The sequence below is a fragment of the Balaenoptera physalus genome (assembly GCF_965194825.1).
Source record: "Balaenoptera physalus genome assembly, chromosome: 10".
Taxonomy (NCBI): domain Eukaryota; kingdom Metazoa; phylum Chordata; class Mammalia; order Artiodactyla; family Balaenopteridae; genus Balaenoptera; species Balaenoptera physalus.
The window spans coordinates 40,847,078-40,862,326 of record NC_138889.1 but is presented as its reverse complement, the minus strand read 5'-3'; the positions used below and the strand labels follow the sequence as shown (position 1 = coordinate 40,862,326).

The 15,249-nt window shown below is 48.5% G+C and overlaps 1 protein-coding gene and 1 long non-coding RNA gene across 3 annotated transcripts in view; one reads left to right on the top strand and one right to left on the bottom strand.

Annotated features, from left to right (window-relative positions):
* Window positions 1-2,283, bottom strand: part of LOC309636703 — a 47,478-nt gene extending 45,195 nt beyond the window's left edge. For both annotated transcript variants that reach the window (XR_014250151.1, XR_014250152.1), the window contains exon 1: window positions 2,155-2,283. This is a non-coding gene — a long non-coding RNA (uncharacterized lncRNA). The remainder of the gene's footprint in view (window positions 1-2,154) is intronic.
* Window positions 1,161-15,249, top strand: part of ENDOD1 (endonuclease domain containing 1) — a 30,486-nt gene continuing 16,397 nt past the window's right edge. Inside the window, exon 1 of the mRNA XM_082409939.1 lies at window positions 1,161-2,745. Within this exon, the coding sequence (XP_082266065.1) occupies window positions 2,035-2,745 (711 nt within the window). The 5' untranslated portion in view covers window positions 1,161-2,034. The remainder of the gene's footprint in view (window positions 2,746-15,249) is intronic.

Below are 15,249 nucleotides of genomic sequence, written 5' to 3'. Positions count from 1 at the left end.
AAAGGGGATGGAATGCTAGTGCAGAATGGGCAGTGTGGTTCCGGTGGTCAGAGAATACTTCATAGAGCAGGAGACCTTTCTGAGTCTCAGATGACAAGAAGGAATGTCCAGAGCTGATTTCCACTTGGATGAAACAACAAGTGTAACAGCCCTAACATAGAGCTTGGTGTTTTTGTGTGGATAGAGAGGAAGCTCATTTGTGTCTGGGGCATAGAGAAGGGGGAGGCAGGGTCCAGGGTATGTAGTACCTTGTAGCTCATGTTAAATATTTGAATTTTTTTCAACTTGAAATGAGAAGGCATTGGAAGTTTAAAACAGCACTTGACATGATATAATCTGCATATTTAACTAATCACCTTAATTGTTCTGTGAACCCCTTGGGGGCAGGAGAAGTAGTTAGAACATCTAAGTAATACAGGTGAGAATTGATGGTTACTAATTTAGGCCACAGTGTTGAAGATGCACAGAAATGGCTAAACTGAGAATAAAGTTTGGAAATTGAAAATGATAGTTTGGATGCAGAAGGAACATGTGACTCCAAGTCTAGTTGTTACTGTGACATCACACTGTATGTGTCTTTTTTTTTTTTTTTTAATTAAGAAATATATTTAGGTTTCTTTTCAGGGGCCAAACATAGTCAACCTTTTCAGGTATTGAAGCCTCCAAGGAACTGGTTCTTAATCTCCAGAATGTGCTCTTCTGACAATTTCTCTCCTATTTTATAGGCTCACCTCATGGATTTGCTGTGACTTAGAGGAAAGGCCAGGCTTAGGAGGCAGACGGGCCTAGCTCAAATCTGGCTCAGGATATGCCATCTTGGACAAGCATCTGAATGCTCTGGTGCAGTTCCCCACATGGCACACTGAGGAAATAAGATTAAATAATAAGATGTGAGTGAAGGCACCTTAGTAGGCACTCTGCTTCTGTCTCTACCACCACCCCAGTCCAAGCTACCATCTCTCATCTGGATCTTTATAAATGTTTTTCTTCATTCATTCTGGGCCACTCCAATCTGCCCATTTCTGCCCAGAAATCAAATGTGATTGTGTCTCGGCCATTGAAAGATCAAAATCCTCATCATGATTTATATAATATATCTTTCCAAACTGTAGGACATGAGCCATTAGTGGGTCATAGAAACAACTTTGTGGGTTACCAGCAGCATATTTTTTAAAGGGGAACAAAATAGAACACAACAGAAATACTAGATTGCAATGTCAATTTTAAGCATAAGGATTATTACATGAAGCTTGTTTTCTCAATAGGGTCCGGGTCCTGCTGAAAAATGTTTGATGGCCTGTAGCCTATGATCCCTGGAATTCTGTGTCTCCCGCCTCCTTCAGCCCTATTTCTCATAATCTTCTCCCAGGTCTCTGTTCTCTACCCACACCCACCTTCCTTAAATTCCCCCAACATATCACGTTCCCTTCTGCAGGGAGACCCCTTAGCACATGCTGCTTTCCTCTTTGCCTAGTTCATGTCAACCTCTTGGTCTCAGTCCAGACAACACTCTTCAGGCAAACAACTCTGAATCCCCGGAAGGGCAGGTTCTCACAGCTCCACGTTCAGTGTGTGTCATTATTCCTTTAATAGCTTGCTTCTTTGATTAACGACAAGCTTTCCCACTAGGTTTCATCTGCAGGACCGCAGGGACCCTATTCTTGTTTACCACTGTACCCAGTCGCCGAACCCATGTTGGCCCATAGGCACTCAAGAAAGAAATAATGAATCAACCAACCTACCAACCAGTGATGTTGGCCGGTCTCGTTTCTTTCTTGGTTTTGGTTTTGATTCTAAGCCTCGCAGTACCAAGTAAACCACAAGAGCTGTCCTATTTCCCTAGGTTAGGAATTTCCTAGAAGAGGATTTTTAACTTGGGTCTCCTGGCTTCTGATCTGCTGAAACTTCATCAAAGTTGTGTCCATGTATTGGCGGATGAGCATTTCGTTGGGAAGGGGAAGACTGATTTCCGTTGGATGTCACTGGGTCTCCCTGCCCATCAGACCCAAAGAGCCACAGTTCTGAGGGCATCTCATGCCGCCTCTTTGCATCCTTGAGGATCCCTGGGGCGCGCTGGCGCAGGAGGCTTCTAGGCTCCCAGCCCCGGGGACGGTTCTTTCCCGTTTCCTCCGATTAAGCCGACCCGGTTCATACCTTTTAGTCTTGGGAGCGCGCGTCCCCGAGCCTCCGACCGCAGACTGCAGAAACCAGGCGGTGCAAGTTCGGGCGCATCCCCGCGCCCGGCCCCGGGCCTGCGCAGCCATCTTCAGGGAGGAGGGTGCGAGGGAGGCGCGGCCTCGGGACGCGGACCCGCCCCCGTCGCCGGGGCCGCCCAGCCCGGCCCGCAGAGCGCTAGCTCAGCCGCGCCGCCCCCGGCTTCCGACTCCGCCGCGGCCCCGCTCGGCGGCCTCGCGCTCTCCCGGCCCGGCCCGCAGACGCGCCATGGGCCCCGCGCGCTGCTTGGCGCTGGGCGGCCTCCTCGCTCTGACCGGGCTGTTGGAGGGCCGACTCGTGCGCGAGCAGGAAGCCGGCTTCGGCGAATGCGACCGATTCTTCTACGCTGGGACCCCGCCCGCGGGGCTGGCGGCCGCTGCCCACGTGAAGATCTGTCAGCGCTCCGAGGGCGCCGAGCGCTTCGCCACCCTGTACAGCACCCGGGACCGTATCCCCGTGTACTCGGCGTTCCGCGCCGCGCGCCCCGCGCCCCTGGGCGCCGCCGAGCAGCGCTGGCTGGTGGAGCCGCAGGTAAGCGAGGCGCTTCCCAAGCCCGGCCTTTGGGCTGGCCTCCCAGGGCGCTTTGCAGCCACCGTGAGCGGTAGGGCGGGGAAGGGCAGCCCCAGCCTTCGGTGCCAGGGTCGGGAAACCCGGGTTTCCACCCGCCCCACCGCGCCCCCGGAGTTACAGACCGCCTCGTCCCCTGTCAAAGCCACGGCCAGAGCTGGGAGATTTGCGACCCTTCGCGTAAGCCTCAGGGCTCCGAGGCCCACAGTGGGAGGTGGTTCTCTCTGCACTTAAGAGTAGACATCTGCAGTGTCTCATTCACTTCCTGAATAATGAGGACTGTGAGACGGAGACCCAAGAGACCACTCAGATCTTCGGGACGCCTAGGCTGGGAGCTCACAGGTCGTTGCCACAATTCTGTGGGATGGGTGGGTGAGTGGGCATTTTCATGCCCATTTTACAGAAGAGGAGATCAAGGCTCAGCGGGGCGATGAGACTGGCATAAAGATGGGGCAGTCTTTTGGCTAGAAGTTCACTGCCCTTCCTACTAGGGAAAAGCTTTTCTTCTGCAGAGGCCACCTGAGCCTGAAAAGCCTTCCCTTCTGCACAGGACATTGAGTAAATTCGATCTGAAGTTAATGTTGGGTTAGGACAATGAAATAAAGGTATGGATTTTTAGAAATGCGATGGGATAGTTACAAATAGTAGGGACATTGACTACCTCCTACTAATGGGAAGAACAAACCTGTTTCTCCTGGCTCTTCATATCTACATTATTAGACCACTTGGAAATCGTGTCATCTCTCAGGGTTTTCTGTTCTGTCTGGTGAGAGTGACCAAACACTCCAAGAGGCTCCCAGAGGTCCTGCTGAACCTGCCTTCACACACCCTGCCCTAGGTCTGCTCAGCCAGCCTCCCGTGGAGAACACCGTGCCAGGCTCCCCTTTCCCAGCGACCAAGGACACCCGATCTGGGGGAGGAGCTGAACACTCAGCCCACCCATTCTTTTTTTTTTTTTTTTAGAACTGGTTGACCTTGATCTCTTTTTTGTTTTACTTTTTTTAATTGAAGTATAGTTGACTTACATCAGCCTGCCCATTCTTGATGGCCACAGCTGCCTAGGCATTGTGAGCAGGGGACTGGCTTTCAGCTGTTTTATTCAGAGCCCTGGGTTGTAATTTCTATAATATCATTCAGTTATTTCTGGCTCTAAGACCTTGACCAGATCTCAGGCCATCTGCACCTCTGTCTCTTTACCTTCCCCACAGCCTGTTGATGTCAGGACCTATGAGATCAGGCATGTGAAAAAGCCTTTGTAAAGTATACACACTTAAGGCATATATTAACCTAAAGTTAGTTTGCCCCCATCTGCACCCCTAGAGCTCTCTGCGTTTCCCCCAGTTCCCCAGTATGCATGTGATTGCAGACCTGTGAGGAAAATAGATGACCTGGTCCTTTCTCACCGAGGATCTCATGGATGGCTTGGGGAGACAGAACATACATGTGAGGAAGACGTGGGATGCATGCTGAACAAATTTCAGTTAAATCCAGAACTACCACATTTAGTAGTCACCCACTGTGTGCCAGGCACTTGGGGTGCCAGGGGAACAGGGTGTAGCTCTGGGACTCAAAGGCTTCCTGGTCTGCTGGGTGAAGAGGTGGCAACACCTCTGATTAGAGCCACGCTGCGTGGGTTTAAGCCTCAGTTCTTCCACTGACTTGCTGTAACCTTGGGCTGGTTGACTTAGAGGTAATAACAGGGTGATTTTGAGGATTGAATGAATTACTCCATATAAGGTTCTCGTGCCTGGCATATCGGTCCTAGCTGTTATTATGACATAAGCAAAACATCCTCAGTTTAAAAAGGTAGAAGAAGTCTTATTAGATTTAATCCGTCTTGGAGGTGACGGGGTAAGCCTTTGGGTCAGGGTGACATTTGTGCTTTCCCTGGAAGGATGAGGCGGAGTTCAGAAGGGAGACAAGGACGAAGACATTCCCAGCAGAGGGGACATGCTGCGTGAGAAACGCATGGCCGAGTCAGGGATTAGTGTGTGGGGCGTGGTTGGAGCAGCTAAACCAGTACAAGTGAGTAGATGACTCAGTGAGTAGATGACTCAAGTGCTCAAAATAAAGAGGAGTGATGGAAGGGAGGGGTCGGGTACGGAGGAGTGATCAAGGAAGGTTTGGGGCAGGGGTGTGGAGCAGAGCCATTTATGCGGTTATTGAAGGAGCCCAAAAGAGCGTGACTCATTCAGCAGAGAGGAAATGGACAGAACCTTCACGTAAGCAGTGGAGACCGTGGGCCCTGGTAATGAGGGATAGGACTGGAGAGGTAAAATAGGATGGGGAAGGAGGAAGGAGCTGGTGGGGTGGGAGGGAATAATTCCAAATGGCAGCTTGAGAGGTGAGAGGTGCAGTGGTTCAGGAAAGCACAGGGGGCCCGAGTTCCCGACTGGGGGCGGTGGGAAGGGTCCAGTGGCTGAGCACAGCTGGAAGGATGCTTTTCTCCGCAAGACAGCCTTGTGCTGCCCGTCCCTCTGCACCCCAGCGTCCAGTCAAGTCAGCCAGGAGCCAGGGGCTATTAGGAAGGAGGCAAGGAAGGAGAGAGGGGGGAGAAGCCGCCCGATTGCCATGCTGGCAGGCTCTGGAGCACACTGCAGCAAACCTGCCCCCCTGAGGCCTGCCTCCCAGCCAGTGTGCCCACTGCAGAAAGATGCTCAGGGCTCAGCGTGGACTTCTGGCTGCTTCCAAGCACTCTGTAGTGCTGAGTCACCTTGTGCCCACATCACCTCTTTAGGAGGTTAGTGTTACCAAGAGCCCCAGCAGATAGAGGAGGAAGAGGCAGGGGACCAAAGGAGCTGGGTGCTTGCCTTCGGTAGTTAATCAGGTAGGGCTGTTCTGACCCTGAGGCTCCTGAAGCTCAGTTCAGCAGCTCGCAAGGCTGTCCTGCAGTTTGCCTTTGGGAAAAAATAAAAACAACCGAAAACCTCCTAAATCGAAGATGATAGAAACTTAGTCACTCGTGCTTAAAAGCTTTAGGGTGTTTTAAGCACTCTTGTGCTTAAAAACACAGGAACCCAGAATTCCACCCTACAGAATGCAGTTTACAAGGGCCCCGTGCCCTGGCTCCTGTCTGTAGCTCCGGCCTGTCTCCTACCCCTCTCCACCCTCATGTACTGTTCTAGCATTATCTAGCTGCCTGGAGTGCCTCTTATAAACCATTCTGTTGGTCACATTTGTCCCTTTGCTCATGCTGATTCCTTTTGCCCCAAATGCCCTTTCTACACTGCCCCCCTCTTGCCTCTCACTGCCTCCCTACTCCATCCTTTAAGACTGCCGAGGTGTCACCTCCTCCAGAAAGAACAGCCCACCTGAGTGAGGTCCACTTCCTGAGTTAGGTCCACCCCACAAGGCTCCCTGTAATTTCTCTATTTTTGTACTTACCACATTGTTTTATAACTACCTGATTGTGGGTCCGTCTCTCCAGTGGAGAGACTGAGGGCTTGCATTTCTAGTGCCTAGGACATAGAAAGCACTCAGTAAGTGTTGAATAAAATCATTTGATGTTCGGAGGTTCAATCAGGCAGCAGTGGGTGAGATATTCTGCTTGAGCTTTCTTGGTGGAGAGCTGCCTGCTTTAGAAGCTTGCTTCTCAGCTAGCCAGCAGTCACTGTTCCAAACGTATTCCATATGCAGAGCTGGAACCTTCCTCTAAATCCACCCCACCTGTTCTAGCTCCGGCCTTTGGAACTACCCCAGACGATTTCGATCTCTTTAGCATCAGATGACAGGATCCCTCATCTGAGGGGCCTTCTGAAGGACATAATGAGAACTTTAAAAGGAAGCAGAGGGACTTCCCTGGAGGTCCAGTGGTTAAGACTTTGCCTTCCAGTGTGGGGGGTGCAGGTTCGATCCCTGGTCGGGGAGCTAAGATCCCACATGCCTCCTGACCAAAAAACCAAAACATAAAACAGAAGCAATATTGTAACAAATTCAATCAAGAGTTTAAAAATGGTCCACATCAAAAAAAATTAAAAAAAAAAGGAAACAGAGAAATCAGAGGGGATGTTGTGGGTTTTATGTGGAATGTGGTCACCTTTAAATTGAGAATGGGGAGAAGGCAAGAAAGAGATGAGACAGTGTGTCCCTATTAGCAGGACAGAGATGGTCCGGAGGGTTTGCAGTCAAAATTGTGAACTGGGTTCTGGTTTAGTACAGGGAGCCTCAAACCTTTTAGTTGCTCAGCTCATTTCTGTTTAATGGAAGAATTTTTAGATAAGGTACTAGTGATGCCTTTGCAAAGGATGTTGTCTATTCACGCTAGAAGCCAACATATAAGACCCTGTCATTTAAAAAAAAAAAATTTTTTTTTTTGGCCATGCCACGCGGCATGTGGGATCTTAGTATCCCGACCAGGGATCAAACCCGTGCCCCCTGCAGTGGGAGTGCAGAGTCTTAACCACTGGACCACCAGAGAAGTCCTCAAGACCCTGTCATTTTGTAAACGTGAATATTGGAAGGAACTGGTTTTATATTCTGCTTATACTTCTTTAATCTTACAAAAATACTGTGAGGTAGATCTTATTCTCTTCATTGTAGAAATGAGGAAACTGGCTCAGAGAGGTTAATTGTTATGCCCAAGGCCACACAGCTTGGATTTGAACTCATGACTAGTTGCTCCTAGTCCGGAGCAATTTTGATGAACCATGGAGATCTTTGACTTCCCATGGATCCACTGCATTAATGGTCATAGGACTTCAATTCTCATCTTTTATATGGAAATCTTAATTTCTACTCCATTTCTCTTTCCCAACAGTCGTAGGACAAGTCAGAGCACATATTTTTCTCAGGAGCAAGTTAGGGTACTTGCCCTGTATCGGCAGAACATTTTAGTGATGTTTTGTCCTGGAACAGTCTAGTGATGATGGAGCTGTGCACCATTCTTTCAGTCCAGACTTAAATTTGGACAATCTAGGAAAGGAACTGTCATTTACTGATCCCTTACTATGTGCAAGGATCTTCACAAATTAACTCATTCACAGAACAGCTCTAGGTCCTATGACCCATGGTTTATAGTTTAGGAAACTGAGGTTCAACGTCGTTAAATAACTTATCCAAGGTCACACAGCTGCTACATGGCAAAGTCTGGATCGGAGCTTATGGTTCTCCCACTCCAGAGCTCTTAGCTCTCTTTCTGCTCTACCATGCTGCTTTCCACTGACAATGTCAGTATTTTCTCTCCGGATTCCAAATTGACTGATTTGTTATCTTATTTTTATTTTACTGAACTAATCCAGTTCTTTGGATGATGTCTGGCTTGGCTTCTAACACACCATTCTGGAAATCTCAGTTATAGCTCATGTGATTGAATGGAGCTTTGCTTGAGGAATAAAGATTTTATTCATTGGGTTTTAATTCCTCTTCCTTCTAAACTGTCAGCTCTACAAGTGGAAATATGAGAAAATAAGTCCTCCCGTTTGCCAGTAGCTTTCACTGCCAGTGATCTGATCTTGCTCCTAGAATTCCTGTTAGTTCAAAAATGATTTTCCTTCCTGTTGTGTATCTTGTCTCCTGAGTGGTCACGTATCCTTTTGGTTAGTAGAACTTGACAACTATGGCAGCAATAATTCGTTGCCTGCTGACATATCTATTTGGCCACTGAAAGGAAGGAGAAATAAAAAAGAAACCAGCTCGTAGGGTGAACCCAAAATAGAAGCACCATTTAGTATTCCAGTCATGCTTTTATTTACCCAGTGCCTGACAGACGTGTGGCTCATTCAAAGGAGGTCAAATGAGGGCATTTAATATTTATTTATTTATTTTTTAAACTCATTTGCAGTTTTTTAAAAAATTTATTTATTTATTTATTTATTTAGTTTTGGCTGTGTTGGGTCTTCGTTTCTGTGCGAGGGCTTTCTCTAGCTGCGGCAAGTGGGAGCCACTCTTCATCGTGGTGCGCGGGCCTATCACTATCGTGGCCTCTCTTGTTGCGGAGCGCAGGCTCAGTAGGTGTGGCTCACGGGCCTAGTTGTTCCGCGGCATGTGGGATCTTCCCGGACCAGGGCTCGAACTCGTGTCCCCTGCATTGGCAGGCAGATTCTCAACCACTGCGCCACCAGGGAAGCCCCGGGCATTTAATATTTTTAATCAAAACTGAAAATATGAGTAATTCTCCTTTTGCAGAGTAAATAGTTGGATGAAGTAGGATTTGAAAACATAAATTAGATTACATGTTCCAGTTGACTTGCACCTTCATTTTAGGGGTGGTTGAATTGCCCGGGATGCATGATTGAACAGGGACCATGTAAGGAAAAGGCCACGGTTTATGTGTCTGAAAGACTGGGCATCCATCATAGCCTCAGGACACGGAAGCACAGGGAAAGGAAAGCTGGGTTTATGAACCATAAAAAGGTCTTTTGTCATTCTTGGATATTTCTATTGTATCTGGAACCGTGGAACCCATGATAACATTGGACACCTCCTTCACAGCCAAGTGGACCGTTTGGGATGGTTCATGGTCTTGCTTCTGCACCTCAGTTGACAGACTTCACCCCTCTAATCCCTACCATCTGCACCCTGAGGTCCAAGCTGCGACCATCTTCATCCAGGCCTCTGCAAAACAGCTTCCTGACTGGCGAACCCATCCCACCTGGGTCTCCTTTAGCCTTTCTCCACCTGGAAGCCAGAGAAATTCAAAACATTCATCTCATTGTATCTCCAGTGGCCTCACTGGAAACCCTTCAGGGCTCCCCATTTCTCTTCAGATAAAGACAAGTCCTTATCAGGGTCTCCAGAGTCCTGCCTGGTTGGTCTCCCGGTCCCCTCCCGGCCTTATCTGGCGTCACACATTGCCAGGCCTTAACCTCCGGCCACTTTGGCTTCTTTCTATTTTGTTTTTGTTTTTGTTGTTTTTTATTTCTATGTTCTCGCCCATCATAAGACCTTTGTACCCACTGGGCTTTTTTGTCTTCCGTGATATTCCCACTTAGGTCAGCTGCCCATAATACTCTCTAGTGGCACCAAACACACCTTTCTTTGCTAGTGTGGTACAATTATACATTTGTTTGTGTGACTAATTGAGTGCCCCCAATTAGACTGTAAGTTCCATGAGGGCAGGGCTCAGGCCTATCATACTCACCATCGAATCCTCATTGCTTAACACACTGGCCAGCAACCTTTTCTGTAAAGGGCCAAATAGTAAATAGTTTAGACTTTTGGGCCATATGGTCTCTTTTGCAACTATTCAACTCAGCTGTTCTAGCACAAAAGCAGCCACAGACAATGCATAAATGGGTAGGTGTGGCTATGTTCCAAGAAAACTTTATTTATGAAACAGGTGGTGGGTCGGATTTGGTGCACAGGCTGTAGTTTGCCAACTCCTGGTCTAGCATGATGCCAGCACTGAGTAAGTGCTTAATAAATGTTGTTGAATTGTGAGCATCCAGCAGATACGGGTTGAACACCAGCAGTGAAATTTGAAAGCTGTGCAGTCTTATTCCTGTTATGGCATGGCAGCCTTAGATCTAGACCTACGGACAATTTCCATGAACCTTTTTAATGGGGTGCTGGTGGCAGTTCTTTATCATATTTAGGGTTTTTTTAGGATTATAAAAGTAATATGTGCTTATGGTAAAAAGATTCTTCTGAGCGTTTTGGAAGTATATAAAGAAAAAGATCCACTTTTCACAGATAGCCAGTCTTCACAGTTTGTGTGTATGGGTGTATGTGTGTGCGTAACATTCCAGAAATTTCCATTACATATAGAGAGACATGTGTACTCTCACATCCTTTATTCTAGTCAAGGCTTAGCACCCTTTTGGACTCTGTGAAGGCACATCTAACAAGCCTCTCAAACAGTCAGCACACTTTTCGATGAGCAAATCTGCACGGAAACATAAACAATTTGTCTCATTAAGCATTTTTGCTAGAAATAGAAGGCCTGGAGACTTGAAATGCAAAGTCTATTTCATCACCTTTTTCTTTCAAGTCTGTATCATGTATAACTGACTGATGGCCTGAAATAATCCTGCTTTCTTCCCCCTCCCCTCATTCCTGAGCACAGGACGTGTTATCCTTCTCCTCTTATAGAAGAGACAGGGGCCCGGGGAGTCACTGGTCTGCCCGAAGTCACAAGGCCAGTAAGTGACAGAGCTGACAGATCTCCTCATTTCCAATCTGGTGTTCTGTTCGGTCACTAAACCCTGCTGCCAAGTAGTCTCACTTTTAGAGGAACTTGAAAAGCTCACAAAACCCAAGAGAAGAGGTCAAAGAAATGGAAATGATTTTGCCTGGGGGCAGATTTACTAGCCTCAGAGGATATATGTGACACAACATTGAGAAGCAGATGATGTCTCTTTTGTGCTAAAGACAAGAGGTCTTAAGCTTCAACAGCTTGAGGAGGGTTGAGGTTGGATGCAAATAAATCATTTCCTGACATGAGAGCTATGATGCTGTGGAAATGGGTCCAAGGGCTATCAAGTCCCCTTCTCTAATGATCTTTAAGATGAAGGGTACATTTTGCCTGTTGGCTTTGGAGAAGGGCCATCTCTTATAGTTAGTTACAATCTTGTGTGGAGATCGGCTATGCGCCTTCCCCAGTTTTCAGATGAGGGTGATGCATAGTTGAGTTGATAGTGGTACCTCATAGGCCGCCGTTCTGCACCCAGGGAGCTCTTTGACCAGGCTTGTCACTGCTCTTGCTTTTCTGCTTCCATATTGGATGCCCTTCTGCTCCTGGGGCCTCCTGTTCCAGGCCAGTCAGAGCCTAGGAGTTTCCTCTCACTCATTTACGTAATACATGTGGTCACAGCCAATCAGCAACAAGAGTTTATCATCAATTTGTTCTCTTCTCTGTCAGTGAATTGGGGTTTAAGAGGTAGGCATGGGGCCTCCCTGGTGGCGCAGTGGTTGAGAATCTGCCTGCCAATGCAGGGGACACGGGTTCGAGCCCTGATCTGGGAAGATCCCACATGCCGCGGAGCAACTAGGCCCGTGAGCCACAACTACTGAGCCTGCGCGTCTGGAGCCTGTGCTCCGCAACAAGAGAGGCCGCGATAGTGAGAGGCCCGCGCACCGCGATGAGGAGTGGCCCCCACTCGCCGCAACTGGAGAAAGCCCTCGCACAGAAACGAGGACCCAACACAGCCAAACATAAACATAATAAATAAATAATAAATAAAAAATTAAAAAAAAAAAAAAGAGGTAGGCATGTAATTAGAGGTATCTTCAGTGGCAGAAACAAGCTCACCCTGTTTATTATCTGTTCATCCCTTTATTCATTCCTGGGCAGCAGGGGGAGAATGTTAGCGTTGCAAAGGCTGAGTCCCCAGACCTCGGCTGCTGGTTGATCCTTTTATCAGTGTTTTTATTGTCGTCAGCATCACAACCATTTATTGAGTTCTTGGGTCTAAGCCCAGACATAGGAGCCCAGAAATATGTGCCCTGCCCTCAGGTGTCTTGTTAACTTAGTCGGGAAGGCAGATCAGGCATAAGAAGTGGTTTACTTAACTCTCTTAACTCCCTACCAGACTCTTAGGCCTGAAGGGGCAAGGATTGGGCATACGGAGCTGTTAAGATTGGTTTTGTAGTGAGACAAAACTGGGCTGAGTGCCAGCTCTGTCAGTTACCAGCTGGTTGACCTTGGAAATGTTACTGAATCTCATGGAGCCCCAGTCCTCATCTGTGGCCCGGAGCTCATAAATCATCCCTACCCTATGGACGAGTTAGGGAGGCTCAGTATGCCTGCGTTGTGTCTACACTCTCAATACGTGTATGTTAAGCATGTGGAATGAATAAGTAACCTTTGCTTCCCAGCCCGTGTCTGCCTTGGAGACAACCAGGATGAGGGTTACCGTGCCCTTAGGTCTGACCCAGTGTTATTGCTGAAATGCCCTTACTTCCCCCGTACTCCTGCTTCATTGCCGCCTTGCCTGTGACGGGTCTCCACTTTCTCTGAGTTCAGCTGCTCCCGCACCATCCTCTGTGTTCCTTTGCCCACTGATCCTCTCCTCTGTTGAAGAATTTAGTAGAAGCGCCTTCTCTCAGTTCCCGGGGTGCCCCTCTGATCTGTTCCAGATCTTCTGCAACCAAGGCACACGTGTCTCTTCCTTTGTGCCCGAGATTTAATCCAGGTGTCTAGACGGTTCGGTTCCTGGCCTGCAAAGTCCCTGCCCCGATTCATTTGGGTTCTCATAAGAGTAAGACTCCTGAGGTTTCAGGCTTTTTGATACATGAATCATAAGCTTACCCAGGCTTATTCGGGTGAAGGGCAGGACCGTTGTACGAGATCACTGGTAAATTCACAGGCACAGGAACAGGCCTCAAAGGATCCAGAACAGGGAAGCTTCTAGAAATCCAGCAGTCCCACAGAGTCTTCAGGATCTTTCTCCCACCCTCCTCTGTCCTTTCTCTCTTAACGAGTTCTTCTGCTTTCCCGTGGGTCAGGCTGGCTGCCAGTCCTAACGCCCATCTAGCAACCTTCACACCCTGACTGTTGTCAGGCTTTGAGCTTCTTGGATCGAGATCCCAAGAAAGCCATCTGGTAGGCTGCTGTCCCTACCAGGCTGGCTGTCCCTTGGTTATGCCTGGCAAGGAGGCGGGTAGGAGAGGGTCATGTGCTAAGAAATACCACTCTTTTAGAGATAGTGTCAGAAGTACTTGGTTAATTCAGAAGTAGGGGTTGAATGTGGTGCATTGGCTGACAGGGTTGGCATACCTGGTGGTTGGCTGGGAGAGCCCAGAGTGGGCAGCCAGATTAGACTACTCAAGGGACCCTCACTACTCAACAGAACCCATTCTGCGTACCAACCATGTGTGTAATTCATGCTACAAAATGCCCCGAGGTGGGTGTGATCTCCTAGGACTGTGCGAGCTGGGGTGTTGGGAAGGATCTTACTGAGGCTGTATCAGCCAGGGTCTGGGAAGGAAACAGGTGGAACTCTCAGAGTAGTTTAACTGACAGAACTGGATGAAGAAACTATTTGCAGAGAATTAAGGGAGTCAACAAGATATGGTAAATTACCCAGGGCCTAGCCATCGCAGGAAGCTGTCACCATCCCAGGCCTGTGGGGTCAGCAGGGAGCCTGGGAGAGCTGTGACTGCAGAGGAACTCAGCCAGAGCCAGGACCACAGCAACCAGGTGGGGAGGGAGCAAGGGAATACATCCTCTCTCTTCCCCGCCTCCCACTGGCTGCCCCAGTCAGAAGCCAGAGGGCAAGAGAGCTCAGATGATGTGGTCCCTAGAAATCAGCCTCCTGGGACACAGAGCAGAGCACAGGAGAGAGTGGAGAGTGGATCTGGGGGGCCAAAGGAGACCACCCAACACAGGAGCGGTGAGGTTGGAGCTGGGCCCGGGCACCCAGCTAGGATATAAGTAGCGGAGGGGAATGGTGAAGGCCCCCCTCCACCAGTGTTGACATGGGCGGCAGTACAGAGGGAAGCAGGGCAGCATTTACATCACAACCATGTAACTGACTCGGTTGGGGGACAGGGATTGTCCTTTTCTGGTTGAAGGTAAGGGAAGACTTGAGAGAGGAGGTTGGAGAAATTGGGGGTGGGGGGAGTCATGACTGTGCTAGTTTGGCATTTAACCCGGAAGTATAGGATGCTACTGAAGATATTAGAAAGAGTAGTGAGATATGACCCCAAAAGTATAAATAAGCAAAAAGAGACTTCTCAGTTCACATATGAATAAGGCAGGAAATTCATGTTTATCCATTTTGGGGATCAGAATATTAGCTGCTCTGATGGGTGGAGGATCCGAATGGCCCTATAGTACTTTATTCTCTTTCTTGGCGTTATCATGTCAGCTCTTGTGGTTTGTGGATAATATCTCTTGGAAAGTATTAATAGCGTGTGAATAAATTAAGCCCAGCTGGGCCGCTACCAGAAATGATGCAGTAAGCGATTGTGTTTCACTGCTGTCCGTGGACCCCCTGCATCAGCGTCACTTGGGGTGGTGGTTAAAAATGCACTTTGGGGGCTTCCCTTCCCTGGTGGCGCAGTGGTTAAGAATCCACGTGCCAATGCAGGGGACACGGGTTCGAGCCCTGGTCCGGGAAGATCCCACATGCCACGGAGCAACTAAGCCCGCGAGCCACAACTACTGAGCCTGTGTGCCACAAGTACTGAAGCCTGCGTGCCTAGAGCCCGTGCTCCGCAACAAGAGAAGCCACCGCAGTGAGAAGCCCGTGCACCGCAACGAAGAGTAGCCCCCGCTTGCCGCAACCAGAGAAAAGCCCGTGCGCACCAACGAAGACCCAACACAGCCAAAAATAAAATAAATAAAAAATTTTTTTAAAAAAAGCACTTTTGAGCCCCACCCCAGGCCTACAGAATACACCTCTGGTGTGAAGCACACAAATCTACGTTTTTAAATGATTTATTTTTTTATTTTTTGGCCGCGCTGCGCAGCATGAGGGATCTTAGTTCTCCGACCAGGGACCAAGTTGCTTCTAATAGAGACTGAATTTGGAGAACTCTAGATTTAAGGAAATATCACTAATTTCTTGTAATAGCTGTCCAGGCAGG